This window comes from Tenrec ecaudatus, chromosome 4, assembly GCF_050624435.1.
Source record: "Tenrec ecaudatus isolate mTenEca1 chromosome 4, mTenEca1.hap1, whole genome shotgun sequence".
In the NCBI taxonomy this organism is placed as follows: Eukaryota; Metazoa; Chordata; class Mammalia; order Afrosoricida; family Tenrecidae; genus Tenrec; species Tenrec ecaudatus.
Genome location: NC_134533.1, coordinates 92,204,623 through 92,219,520, shown reverse-complemented (window position 1 = coordinate 92,219,520; position 14,898 = coordinate 92,204,623). Strand labels below are relative to the sequence as shown.

At 46.1% G+C, this 14,898-nt stretch overlaps 1 protein-coding gene across 1 annotated transcript; it reads right to left on the bottom strand.

Moving 5' to 3' along the window:
- Positions 1–7,035: 7,035 nt before the first annotated feature.
- Positions 7,036–14,291, bottom strand: LOC142445962 (lysine-specific demethylase 4D-like). The gene is made up of 2 exons (XM_075547807.1): positions 12,884–14,291; positions 7,036–7,128 (listed from the first exon to the last, which is right to left on the bottom strand). Exons 1-2 carry the CDS (start codon positions 14,186–14,188, stop codon positions 7,036–7,038), a joined length of 1,398 nt encoding a protein of 465 aa, XP_075403922.1. The 5' UTR covers positions 14,189–14,291.
- Between the last annotated feature and the right edge of the window lie 607 nt (positions 14,292–14,898).

Genomic DNA, 14,898 nt, shown 5'->3' with positions numbered 1-14,898 from the left:
GAGTCCCCCAAACCTGTCTCTTGCCCTTCTTTCACTAGTGCTAGGCAGTCTGGACCCGCAAAGGCAATCGCCGATTTCTCCCTTACCTCTTTGTTTCCTCTGAGGCTCTCCTCAGCGCTCCAAGCATTTGTACATCTTTTGCAAGGAGAATTTCCCATATACCTCACCGCCTCCGGAGCATTCCAAATGCCCTATAAAAAACGCCATGCTCAGCTCTTCAAGCTTTGCTCTTGATACGTAGCATGAGTTTGGGACATTTTCTTTAAAAAATGTTCTTGACCTTAAAACAGCCTGGTCTTTATGGAAACTCCGGAAAGGATCTTTAACCTTGCTCTTTGCTCCCGGTGGTCTCAGCCCTCTCTTGAAGGGAGGAAGGCCACTGGGTGGGTGGCATGGTCAGCAGAATTGCAGGAAGAAAAGATGTTGGGAAGCATTTTGAAAACTCTTGTCTTCATTCTATCTCACTGGTGCATAGCATTGGGCAAAAGGACTCCTCCTAAGTGCAATGACCAGGTTCCATTAAAAAAGGAATAAAGAAATTGGGGATAAGAACAGAGATAAAACCCAAACACCTACGCCCATCAAGTTGATTTCCACATCATAGAGCTCCTTTTTGGATGGAGAAGAACTGCGTAGGGTTTCAGAGTCTAAGTACTTATGGAGGCGGACAACCTTGTCTTTCCCCTATGGAGCAGCTGGTGGGTTTGAACCAGAAACACTGTGGTCACTAGTTCAATACTTAACCTAAGTTACCCCTTGGGTTCCTTAAAGAACCGTTCACACCCAAAATCAAACAAACTCACTGCCATCAAGTCCATGCCAACTTTAGGACAGCGTAGGCCTGCCCCTGGGAGTTCTGAGGACACTGTGACGCTGGGTTGTTGTTAGGTGCCAGAGTCACTTCCAACCCACGGTGACCTCATGCACAACCCAGTAACCACTGCCAAGTCCTGCGCCTTCCGCACACTTGTTCCTCAGCCTGAGCCCATTGCTACGCCCGCGGTGTCCGGACCCCCCACTACCTTACCAAACATGATGTGGGCTCTCCTGACAACAGGTCCAAAGTCTGTAAGATGAGAGTCTCTCCATCCTTGCCTCTAAGGAGCACCTTGACTGTACTTCCTCCAGAGGGTTCAGTTTCTCTTTTTAGCAGTCCCGTACTCTCAGCATTTCATTACAATTGAAATGCACCGATCACTCTCCTTTATTCATTGTCCAACTTTCACGTGGAAATTGAGGCAATTGAAATACCAAGGCTTGGGTCAGGTGACCTTTTGTCGTTAAAGTAACAGCCTGCTTCTCAATACCTCTCAAGAGCTCTATGCAGCAGACTAACCTCATGCAGACACATCTTTTAATCTATTGATTGCTGCTTCAGGGAGCATTGGTTGTGGATCCACACTTTTCTTTGTATTTTAAATAAAGGATGAATAGCAACCACAACAAAAAAAGACAAAATCCTGGTCAACTTTAACCTTTCCTCCATTTATTTTGATGTTACCTACTGGTCTAGTTGTGAGGATCTGGGTGTTCTTTACAGAGTTGTGATTCACACTGAAGGCTGTAACACTTGATCTTCATCAGCAAGCGCTTCAAGTCCTCACTTCCAGCAAGCAAAGTTGTGTCATCTGCATGTGGCAGGTTGTTAATAAGCCTTCTTCCAATCCTGATGCCACTTCTTCATATAATCCAGCTTCTCTGATGATTTGCTCAGCATGCAAATTGACTCAGTATGGTGAGAGAGCACAACCCTGTCACACCCCTTCCCTTATTTTAAACCAGGCCGTGGTCCCTTGTTTTGTTCACACACCCGCCTCTTGATCCATGTACAAATTCTGCATGAGCAGAGTATAAAGCTCAGTCTTTCTCCCAAGGAGCGCCAGTGGCTTCAAACTCCTGACCTTGCAGTTAGCAGCCCGACTAATATCTAGTTCAAATTAAAGAATGGTGGACAAAAGACACAGTGCCGGGAGTCACTTCTGCCTCACATTGGTGTCCAAGACTGTGTATCTTTATGGGAGCAGCGAACATCATCTCTCGCTTTCTTAGTGGCTGGAGGAGTTGAACCAGTGAGCAACCTTATGGATGGCAGTCCAATCCCTAGCTCATAGCCCCATCAGTAAGAGGCAAAAATTATTTGGCATCTGGGTATTATATGATAGTGTCATTTCAAGACCAATTTTCTAATTTTGATGGTATACTGGAGTATGTGTTTTAGTAAGAAATGCACAATAAGGCATTTTGGGGAGGAAGATAGGCATTGTGGGCATATATTAATTTTACTTTCAAATGGTTTTGGGGGAAATTTTAGTACTGTACTCAGAAACTTTTCTATACATTTGAGGTTATTTTAAAATGTTAGAATGAGGATTAATAAGGAAATGCTCTGTTAAAACTTGTGTTTAATTTTATTTTTTTCAAAACCATTTTATTGGGAGCTAATACAGAGGTCTTATCATTCATTCCACAGTTCAATCACATCAAGCAGCATTGTACAATTGCTACCACAATCAGTTTCAAAAGATTCTCTTCTTCTTGTACTCCATGCTTTCAGCTCCCCTTTAATAACCCCCCTAATATCTGTCTTTTAAAATGAGCCATTTAGAGGCTATATAGAGAATGCTTTTTGAAATATTAAACAAGAAGCAATTACATTGGGATGTCCTCCAGGTATCAGCTGACATGTATTAAAACACAGGCATGCACAAAAGTGGATACCTTGGGAGGACTTGCTGACTGGATGATGTAAATGACAGGAATTGAATATGATAACTGTGATTTTAGCTGGATATTTGAATGGGCATTTGTGCCCATTATTATTGAGATGGAAGGAGCCCTGGTAGTGTAGTGAGTATGTGTTTGGGCTGCTAATCACAACACTGGCAATTTGAAACCACTAGCCCAGCCGCTCTGTGGGAGAAAGATGAGCTTTTCTACCCCTGTAAAAAGTTACAGTCTTAGAAACTCACTGGGCCAGCTCTACCCTGCCCTGACGGGTGTCTGAGAGTCAGAATCAACTGTTGAGATGGGAAAGAATGCTTGCAGAAGTACAGGGGTGGGAAGGAAAATGAATATGTTCACTTTGGACTTACCACAAGGTCAGAGATTCGAAACCACCCAGGAGCTCCTCTGGAGAAAGACTGGGCTTTCTACTCCTGCAAAGAGTTACAGTCTTAGAAACCCACAGGGGCAATTGTACCCTGTCCTACAGGGTCGCCGTGAGTCTATTGTCAACTCAGTGGCAGTGAGTTTTGAATTTGGGGACTTGAGAGGTTTGTCCTACTAATTGTGTACCCACGAGACAATTTCAAGCTAGATAGAAAAGAGTTAACCTAGTGGGTCACAGACCATTATCCTTGGAAAAGCCTGCTGGCAAGACTGGCCCTTGGTGACTAGGAAACTTGTTAAGAATGGCTCAAGGCACCTATATTATTTAAACACTATGGTCGACACTAAACTGCTGCGTCCCTTCTGGGAGGCTGGACTCTGAGTGCCTCTCAGGCAGAGGGTGCTGATGTCAACAGAGTCCCTGGTAAAAATGTTGGTCAAGTGTCTAATGCGCTTCCCTATTAGACAACATTTCACACACATTGTCACAACTCTTTGCTAGAACCCAGAGTGTCCTGGAAGAGGACTGAATGATGGAGCCTGCTTTCTCCAGGGCATACCTGCTATGCCTTTTCCCTTTGCTGCCTCTGCTCAGGAGCTTTCAGTTACAGTCAGTCATCGTTGTGAGTCTGTCTGTACGTGAATCCTAGAAGAGTATTCAACCTGCAGATGACCAACAACACAGAAGCAAACGCTGGTGCTCACGGCAGAGAGCACAGCACTCACACAGCCTTGGGAATGTGTTCAGTCATGTACCAAGGACCGTTTTGGGGTTGTTACTTTTTTAACCATTAACCAAGAGCTAGTAGTTGACTTAGACCTAGGGTTGCCAGATGTAGCAAAAAATGATACAAAGCACCATGTTAAATGTGCAGTTCAGATAAACAAAGATGAATAGTTTACCATTTAAATTATTATTTTAAAATACTTCCCTTTAAAAACCAGCCCCTGCAACATTTCAGCCACTTACCTGTTACCTGGCAGCCCTCCCTGGGTCACACGGCTTCATCTCCAGGCCGGTGATCGCCTTACTTGGTAGAGGGTACTTTCATTCAAATCGGAGTGGTTGGGAAGCAGGAGAGACAGCCACAGTCCGATGGACGACCTAGAGGAGGGAAGAGTGCAAAGGAGACAGCTCTGGTTTGCTTTGTAGAAGCAGAGACGTTTGATGGGAAAAAGGTAGAGTTGGAGTAGGCAGGAGTGGGGATGGGCTGGTGGGAAGCTCTGCGGGTTTCCCAGTGAAGTAGAGGAAGTTCTTTACGGTGAATATGCAAAGGTGCTGGGAAGTCTGAGTTGTAAAGAGTGGGCATAAAAGAGTTCTATTTAATGTAAAAGTAAGCCTTTTGTGCAAGGAAATTTGTCTTTAATCTCAAGAGACCTGGTTCATAGGCCATTATGCTCAATTCCCCCTTAGCAGAAAAAGAGGTCATTCTTACTCCATCTTCCATGAGACTGACTGATGTCTTCCATCTTGAACCTGAATATACGGAGACCAAAGTGGACGCAAGTGTAGCAACTGACTTTGCAGAGCAGCCCGAACCCCCCACCCAACCTCCTACCACCGGCCGCCTCCTGCTTGCAAAGACCTGATACAGAACACCTGAGACTCAATCTTCACAGCAAGAGCCAGTCTCATCCGGCGACCACAGAGTGGTTGGTGGATTTGAACCGCCAATTTTAAGATTAGCCGTGCAGTACCTAACCCACGAGGTTCCCAGGGCTCCTGTGGTAATTTGTTCGGTCTTTGTTTGTTTGAGATGAACTTTTCAAACCACGATTTAGGTTTGAGGGATAAGGAATCTGGGGGGTATATTTTTGTTTTGCTTTTGAAAAGAAACATCCTAAATACATTTACACAGCCCATTTCAAGGAATGAAACCAACAATAGCCTATTAAACCCTCCATTTTTTGATAAGGGCAGTGAATGTACAAATGTGCCTTACACAATTGATGTATGCATGGATTGTGATAAGAGTTGTATGAGCCCCTAATAAAACTTAAAAAAAACAAAAAACAACCTCCATTTTTTATGCTCCTCCCCTTGCTCCTGGCCCTGTCTAGACCGCCTCATAGGCATCAAAGTCTTGTCTGTTGGTCTATAAAACATGTCTCTTCTTTGTTTTTCCTTATAACAATGGTGATATTAAATATTTATCTTTGTAGGATTACTGAGTTTGCTAAGCATAGGGTTCTCTAGTTTTGTCCATGTCTTACGGTGTTTAAGAGAGTTGTCCTTGTTTGTGATTAATGTGTAATCGTCCATAGTATAAATGTACCAGAGCGTGTGTATCCAGTCATCTATAATTGGGGTTTGGGTTGGCTCCATGAGTTTGCTATTATGGCTGTTCCTGTGATCCATGTAAGTGTGCATATGTCTGTGTTGTATTCTTAATTTCTTGAGAGTGCATATCAGGAGAGAGATTGCTGAACCAGGCTACTTGTATTTCTATTTGCATCCTAGGAAATTTGCATAGTAGTTGGGCAATTCGAAGGTCCCACCAGCAATGTAAACACCTTCCTATAACTCTGCATCCTCTCTGACATTTATTTTTGTTTTACTGAATTTTGCCAGAAACGTCTTGTTGTTTTAACTTATATTTCTCTTATTGCTAATGATGGAAAACATTTCTTTATTGTTCCTTTTTTTAACATATCTTCATCTCGTTGGCCTGCTGGATGTTGTCTTTGGTAAAGTGTCCACATCTGTGCTCAGTTTTGGATGGGGTTATTTGGATTGCTGATAAGATGTTGTAGTTTTCCTTGGATTTTGGAGATGTGCGCTTCATCTGATGTATTGGTTATGTGTGAAAGACGATGCTGCCAGGCTTGTCTTCTCTGGAGAAGAGCTAGCAAGTGCTTCCCTGGCGGGTTTGCCACCACAATCAAGGGAGCCCCCCCCCCCACATTAAAACATAAAAGTATGAAAAAACAGTAAGCGGAGCAAAGACTTAATAAGCAAAGTATGCCTCCATCCTCCAGCGGCTCACCTAATGTTGAAGAAGCTGAAGATGTCTAGGGGGATGGTGCTGGATTTTATGGAGGGGGGTGGCAGTACCCCGATGCTTGTCTCATCCCTTATCCTGCTTTCCATTAGCCCTATTCTTGCATCCCAGTTGGCTCTTACTCCAGCAGAAAAGTTGGTCTCAGGATCCACAGTTTGTGCAACTCATTATCATGTGGCACTGGCAGCCAATAGGTTATCTGGACATGAGCTCTGGAATGGATAATGTTGGGCAATTCGGGATGGTGGCGCAGTGGTTAGGAGTCGAACTGCGATCCACAAGATCACATCGTTCTTGGCAATGTGCTGAGTCACGTGTCCTTTCAGGGTAGAGGTAAGAGAAAGGGAGGATGGGCTTGATGGCTCTCTCTCATTAGAATCTCCCTCTAAGGCCTCTCAGATTTCACCTGCCTCTTGAGTCAAGGGTTCCAAAATAACCTAGTTGCCAAAATTTACTTATAACTCTCCCCCAAGTATTCACAATCTTCCCATGGTCATTGACAGACATGCCTGTCAAAGAAGAAAATTCAGTACTCTGTTAGAAGTAAGAGGCAGTTTTACCGAGTATTAATAGTTCAAACTGGACAACACTAAGTGAAGTTACAATGTGCTCCAGTACATTATTTTCAGGATGCTATTTTATATAAAACTATCATGAAAAGGCAATTGTTTCTGATTGGTTGACATTTAGAAGGCTTTATCTAATCAATCACAAAATTATTAGGAGATTCCAGAAGTTACTATTGTAAGCTCATAAGATAAGGGGAGGTTGGGGTGAAATGGGGAGATAATAACAATGAGCATGTAAGGAAGTCGAGAGGCACCAGAGACCAAATCAGTCGAATTAGAGCAAACAGGCCTTATTGGGGAGAAAGACCCAGCCTGGGCGAAGTCCCACGGTCCACAGTGTCTGGGCCGGAGGAGTCTCACTGCAGGCTATAGAAGTCATGCTTATCTATGGACAGGTATGTCCGGCTTCTGGAATGTAAGGTGTCTTCCTGGTTCCGGGTGTATTCGTGCTGGGTGCAGAGCGGTGGGCAAGAACAAAACAGGCACTGAGCCAAACGGACCGTGAACAAAACGGGCACGAGTAAAAGATGGAAAAAAACTTGCAAAGCTGCTGACAGGTTACACAGCCAGCTCTGGTCAGTTCCGCAGGTGTGTGTGGGAGATTCAAAGCCACTTGCTGCTAGTTATTTCAGCCAGCTCTGGTTAGCTCCGCACGGGTGGGGGAGATTCAAGGTCACTTGCTGCTAGAAGCTGTCCTGGCACTGATCCAGCCACACAGAGCATAGATGAGCCAGTCAGGGTGCAGTGTAGTAACCATAAAACATACAACTTTTCTCTGGTTCTTTAATGCTTTCTCCACCCCCCCCCCACCCCCGACTATCATGATCCCAATTCTACCTTACAAATCTGGCTAGAACAGAGCATATACACAGGTACAGATAAGAGCTGGAAACACAGGGAATACAGGACAGATAAATCCCCCAGGACTAATAATGAGAGTAGCGATACCAGGAGGGGGAGGGGAAGGTAGGGGAGAAAGGGAGAACCGATCACAATGATCTACATATCACCCCCTCCCTGGGGGATGGACAACAGAAAAGTGGGCGAAGGAGATATCAGTCAGTGTAAGACATGAAAAAAATAATAATTTATAAATTATCAAGGGTTCATAAGGGAGGGTGGAGAAGGGAAAGGGAAAATGAGGAGCTGATGCCAAGGGCTCAAGTCGAATGAAAATGAGGGCAAGAAATGAATAAATATGCTTGACACAACGGACGTACGTATGGATTGTGATAAGAGCTGTATGCGCCTCCAATAAAATGATTTTTAAAACAATAGTAATAATGAGCACAATAAAGAAGAAAATATCCAAAAATGTATCATGGCAATGATTTCCCAACACTTTTAAAAATGTATAAACAATTGAACTATGTTATGCAAATTAGATGTCAATAAAACTGTTAAAATATTTAAACGCTTAAGAAAAAAAAGAAAGCTCATAAAACAATTCAAAATAATTCGTTTGCCCAAACAGCTAATCTGTAGCCATCTCAGGGTCAGCTATGCAAAACCAGGTGTCAGCAGTTTTCTGAGACATTTTACACAAGTGTTTTGTCATGAACTCCCTAGACTGTACTCTTAATCAAATACTGTCCAAGAGTAGTCACATTCTTGGGACTCCCTTCATGGGAAGCACACGTTAACTTGTGACGGTCAGCTCCACATGCCTCTGTATTTAGGGATTTTACAGTGAACAAAACTATTTCCTCTAAAGATGTTGAGGATGCCACTCCCACCCTGAACTCAAACTTTGGTGGCACTGGCCTATGGACACACAACAGAGACCTGGGCTTGGGCTCTTGAGCTTGGTCTAGTGAGCAGGCAGGAGGCAGAGGTGCAGACTGTGGGGACTGTGGTGCCTTTAGGTGGGAGATTAGACAGGGCTGGGTACACCGCTCTCTTCCTCACCGATTCCTCATTTGCTCCCCCTTCTTCCCTTTTAACAGCCGCTGCTACGCCGCCCCTCTGACCTCCGCCAGCATCTCCAGCAGCAGCAGGGACAAGGACAAATGGAAGCAGGCTCCGGTACGGTTTTTAATATGGTGTGTGCACATTGTTCAAATCCGAGCGCATTCTACTTCACAAAACAGATGTGCAACAACACAGACTTGTATACAGATTCTCCTAAGGCAATATTTGGCAGATCCTGAAATTCTACATTTTGGTCATCAAAGGCCTCTAACTTGTAAAGCTTATTCATTAAATTCGGGGTTCTACAAAGTTTGGCCACTTGAGGTTTCATTGTCCCATTAGATCACAAGACCTGAGGATTGGGGATAAGGGCAATGCGACTCCTGAAAATATGAAAAATTGGACATCTCTTGAGTTTCCCCGCTTGCCACACATGGTATTTGGAAAGGTGACCAGACGTCCCGATTTTTTTTAACAATTTTACCCGCATCCTGTGGCGTTTTTAAAAAGTCCCGAATTTTGGAACGAATGTACGACAAGCTAGGGTATACGGTTTTTGGCTGCCATTTCACCAGGAATGAGTTTTATCAATGGTGTCCCGCTGGTGTCCTGCTTTGCCAATGTTAAAATCTGGTCACCTGGTGCCCCAAGTGAGGATGGCGTTTTCATGCCGTTTTGCAGCTACAAAGGTGGCACCTATAGGATGGCGCAGGAAACCTCAAACCAGTGTGAGCATCTACAGGGTGTCTCTCTGCCCTATCGCTAGGCCTTCCAAGGTGGGAGCTGGGTAGAATGAATGCAGGTGTCATTCTAGCACAGGCCCACAAGGCCCAGGGCATTTTCCATGGGGGGAACTGAACATGTCTCCCTGCCTGGGACAAAGGCAAATGAAGCAGTGGAAGCAAGATGCCCAGGGGCTTCAGGAAGGTGCCCCTGCCAATGCCTACATCATGACAATAGGAGCTGCATCATGAAGACATGGAACTTTTGATAACGACTGCCTCTGGGTGCGGCTCTGCGCATGATCTAATCGCAGGATCTTGAAAGCATCCCGATCCTCTCTGTACATCTGCGGACATCTTCCTGCAGGTCTACCCTTTGCTGGCGTGGTAAAGTGGCGCTGAGGCTAAGTTTGGGCTGCTTTACTCAACGTGGGCAATGCTAATTTACTCAGCAGCAGCATCCCCTCATATCCCCTCTGAGGAACTCCTTTCGGTTGGAGAGTGTTTGAAATGGCATTCCTATAACAACACAGAGGGGAGAAGAGCCTCTGAGAGCGTCCCCACTAAAGTCCCCTTGTAGGAGTTTAAAATCCAGTTTCCATTACAACCTAGTCATGTATGACACCACGCCAGTATCTAACGTCATTACAGGTGTTGGCAGGCCTTCCTGAAGCTGCCTGAGAGGCTCTGGTAAGAAGTCAACTCAATTAGCTAAGCAGAGGCAGCACAGTAAGGAAGCTGGCTTTCAGGACCTCAGCAAAGGTTGTGATGGCAAAGCCAGCCTGTTAAACCAGAGGAAAGGGGATACATTTTAAGTAAACTCCATCTGCCATCAAAATTAACTTGGGATTAGAGAAAAATGTTTGTGTTAGGTCTCTTTTGAGTCAATGCTCATCAAACCCGGGCTGTTGTGCAGTGTCTTTCAATAGCAGCATTGGCAAGAAGGTAGCATTTAAGCCAAACATTTGATTTGGTTAGAAGGAGGACTTCATAGAAAGTGTACTAACTAGGGGGTGACGGGAGACGTCAGACAGGGCAAGATATGACAAAATAATAACTTATAGATTATCAAGGGCTCATGAGGGAGGGGTGAGGGGGAACTGAGGTGAAAAAAAGGAGGACCTGATGCAAAGGGCTTAAGTGGAGAGCAAATGCTTTGAAAATGATGAGGGCAAAGAATGTACAGATGTGCTTTACACAATTGAGGTATGTATGGATTGTGATAAGAGTTGTATGAGCCCCTAATAAAACGTTTTTTAAAAAAGACAACAATGGAAAGAAAAAAAGAAAGTGAACTAGCTAGTGGAGTAGTACTGAGTCAAATTCGCTATGGCAGATACAGCATGGGCCATCCGTGCCGCGCTTCCTAGTACTACATCCGTGGCATTCTCTAATTTCGCAGCGGATAAAACAGCCTGCGGGCAAGAGTCAAGCTATAGGTTGTGCTGGCCTACAGGTCACTGGTACCTTCCCCATTTCCAGGGCAGAACACTTGAAACAATTCCAGAAATGTCACTTAGAGCAAAGTAAGGTATGCCTGTTAACGTTTCTTTAACAATATAATTATAGCTCCATGGTTCTCTCGTGTAAGCTGAGAAGAATCTTGTCAGGTAGCTTTCCAATAGTGAGATGGGGGCTAGGCCAACAAGGAGCAATTAGGGATCCAAATCCTGTAGTAACCACAAAGCTAGAAACTCATGGCCTTGTCTTTAGCTCTGGGGACAAGGAACATTTAAAAGATGGCTTGCTCTGATTACAAGGATCCACATGTGACCTCCTCCCTGGGAGATGGATGGCAGGGAAGGGGGGGGAAGGGAGACTCCGGATAGGGCAAGATATGACAAAATAACGATCTATAAATTACCAAGGGCACATGAGGGAGGGGGGAGCGGAGAGGGAGGGGGAAAAAAAGAGGACCTGATGCAAAGGGCTTAAGTGGAGAGCAAATGCTTTGAGAATGATTGGGGCAGGGAATGTATGGATGTGCTTTATACAATTGATGTATGTATATGTGTGGATTGTGATAAGAGTTGTATGAGTCCCTAATAAAATGTAAAAATAGGAAAAAAAGATGGGCTTCCTTTCATTTGGGGCCAATACAAATACATCTGCAGAAATCATGTGGCACAGAGGCTGGGACAAGTGAAGTTTTGTTTGAAAATGTATGTCCACTAGTGGGTGTTTCTTTCTTTAATACAAGCCTGGTGGGCAGTAGGACATACCAGTAAATCATGATCAAGGCCTCAGGCTCAGGAGCCTGCCCTGACCATCTTCTCTAGGCAGCTCCTCAACTATCAACTCATTCCACTTTGGTTTGTCCCCAACACAGATTTCCAATGGAAATGATCTTGCCCACTGATATGTGGACTTACTGAACTACGTCAACCAACCGTGAGAATTGCACAGCTTTAAAGATGCTGCGGGTGGAGACGTGGAGACTGCTCAGAGGGTGGCATTGTTCATATGCTTACTCATCCAGCCCAGCAACTCACTCACTCCACTTCCTAGCCCAGTACCTGGACAGCCCCGCCTAGTCAACTTCAAGGTACAGGTGGAAACCAAACGACCCCAGCCAGAATCCAACACCATGACCAAAATTCATGGACAACCACACCATGTAACCAGTCCATTAAAAACGTGGGGGTTTTTGCCTTAGGATGCTTTGAAGTAATTATTAAGAAATAAATAGAAATGAGTATCACCCTCTCCCAACTCTTTAAAACTTTCATTTTAGAAATACAGATATAACACTTTAGTCACATTTTAAATTAATTTATTTAAAATTTTTCTCTCTTTTTAAAATGTTTTTAGTCACCTTTAATAGATGTGTGAACAAACACTGGAGATACATTAAATGCATCAATAACGTAGTAAGGTCATAACATGGCTCTGGGGCTCTGGAACTGGCTGACAGAATTGGGAAGGGACTTGTTTCTGCCAGGAAAAGGAGAGGGTCCGGAAGAGAAGAAAGAGATCTAACAGGTGAACCCAAGCCCAGGATTCAAAAGTGCAGCAGAGTCTAGAGTTGGCCTTAAGGTTCAAGTTCCAGCAGCCTCAATGGTAGCAGTGAACAGAGGCACAGGTGTCCGGTGTATGTAACAGCTGATGGTGCAGATAGTATCCACAGAAATTCAGGGTGGAGAAGGGAGAACAGAGTATGAGGAACTGATCTGGAAAATCCCACAGACACAGCACGGTCCAGGGGAATCATCCCCGCAGGGCTCTGTCATGTACAACCAGTGTCCTGCAAATTTGGTGTCCCAAAGTTCTGAGATATCAACGTCTCAGCAAGGGACCACGCTAGAAGAGCGGCAGGGTACAGAGGCACGCCCTGCAGCTAATGGGGAGGGGCGCAGCACCCAGAAGATTTAGCAGTGTGCAGAGGTCCGGGTCTCAGCTGTGCGGGGCTGTCCATCCAAGGTACATCCCCACGTTGGGTCTTTGCCTTGAGCACGGGTGCTATGCATGCTCTGCCCACTGAGAGGCGCCTCTTAGCAGAGGCTTGAAGCGTCGGCTCCTTGACTTCCTTGACTTCAGATTCCCGAGGACGACGACCACGACCCCTTCTGACCTGTGAAGACTGGAGATGATGGGTAGATGGGTCCGGCGTCGATGGTGGAGTAAGACCTGGCTCCTTCTTAAAGGAACTTCGAGAGGTAGCTGCTGCCACGGGCGCAGAGCGCGCGAGGACTCGACGGCTGGGACTCCTGCCCACAGGCAGAGCGCGAGGGCAGTGCGGCACCCTGCAAGGCCGGAGGACCCGCAGGCCCAGCTTGGCTCGACCAGGAGCGCGGACCTCCTTCCAGGCTCGCAGCCCCGGGCTGCTGGGCGCTGTGGGCTCCGCGTGGTCCACGACGGCCCGGTCCTGGCCCCGCTTCCACAGCTCGTAGCGCTCGGGCTGCAGGATGCGCACGAAGACGTCCATGGAAAAGGAGACCCTGGCCTCCCCGCAGCTGCACTGCGAGGCCACTTTGCCGTAATCCACCCAGCGCGGGGTGGCGAAGTTGATGGCTTCGGCACAGTTGAAGCCGTGGTTGAAGCCCGCGTGGTAGCCGTAGGGGAAAGTCACCATGAACTCCCCGGGCTCCTGGGTGACCCGCCCAAAGGGGATGCCGTTCTCCCTGAGCACGGTGGGCGAAATGAGTGCCACCTTGTGCCGCAGGAAGGCCGCACAGCTCCGCGAACTGCCCGGGAAAAGCTGCCTGGCCAGGCGCTCCAGGCGGCCTCCGTGCTCCGGGGGCACCGCGTACCACGTTTTGGGCTCCCCGAAGTGCAGGTAGTTGATGCTGTACAGGTCCATGTCCTCCGTGTGCCAGGCGAAGGTGGTCTTCCACATGCCGAAGTACAGGTAGGGCGTGTTGACGCCCTCGATGACCACGCCGCACTCCTGCTCCAGCAGGTCCTGGACGGTGCCCAGGTTCCCCAGGTTCCAGTGCTCAGTGCTCTCGTCAAACAAGGAGCCGCTGATGTCAGCCCCGTAGATCGGGGCGTCGTACAGGCGATTCTTCCAATACTTCCTCTCCAAGTCGTCAAAGTCCAGGTGCTGGGGGGCGCGGTACTTGTCACTGTTGGCCAAGTGGCGATACTCCCTCACGGTCATGGCTTTCTTCTTTTTGTGGTATTGCGTAAAGACCCCAGCCCGCCCGGAGGCCACCTGCTGTAAGGGCGCGGCTATCAGGATGTCACTGATGTCCTCATAGTTCTGTCTGGCTCGCCATTCCTTGGGAGGAATGATCTTAGCCACGCCTGCTCGGTGTGCACCTTGGGATTCCATGTGGGCAATGTATTTGTCGAAATCGTTAAATTCTTCTTTGGTTGGACGAAATATCATTATGGTACAAGTAGGGTTCTGAGGAGCGTTGCACTTAGACTTCATAGCTGTATGTTAATGAGCAACCGCTGCCTAAGTTCTCAGTGCGCTTTAGATAGAGAGCTGAGGGTGCTGGGAAAGGGTATTAAAAAGAAATGGGTTGGGGTAGCTGTGAGGCAGCGGGAACCACCAGCCGACTTTGAAGCGATTGAGAGGAGCACCCTCTGTGGGCTGGCTCTGCTCTGGAAAGCAGCTATGCTCTGGCACTAATGAGGTTTGTGCCTGCAACTCTGTGCTGGCTCTCAGGTGGTGCCTGGCTGTCCTCTTGAGATTACTGAATCACCTACACCTGGGATTCTGTAGCCGAATGTGCCTTCCTCAAGATTGTGTTTATGTTTAAAGATAAGCCTAAAAGAAAGAATACATTTAATTTCATTAATACAGTGAGTTTCAAAATTAAGGTTCAAAAGTTACTGTTGGACTACAAATTAAAAATCCTAATGGAACCGGACCTTACTATACACTCAACTCAAATGAAGAAATAAACTCACTAAGTGAATCATCACAATCGCAATGGAATATCAGGTTGGAATTATCTAGTAAAACTTAATACATACTTGTGCTGTGTGATCCAACTGTTTTTTTTCCCGTGCCTAAGAAATGGGTACTGAAACTCACTGGAAGTTCTGTCCAAGAGGTTCATAACATTATTTCTAGTAACCAAATCTGGAAACCGTAAATAGAAAGGATCAGTCTACTATGGTTTAGTCATTAAA

Bases quoted from the DNA above. Each gene is read 5' to 3' on its own strand.
- LOC142445962 (XM_075547807.1), bottom strand. From the start codon at position 14,188: ATGAAGTCTAAGTGCAACGCTCCTCAGAACCCTACTTGTACCATAATG. The intron at 7,129-12,883 runs GTCAGAAGGGGT...CTCTGCACCCAG, and splicing joins ATCATCTCCAGTCTTCACAG to CACGAATACACCCGGAACCA.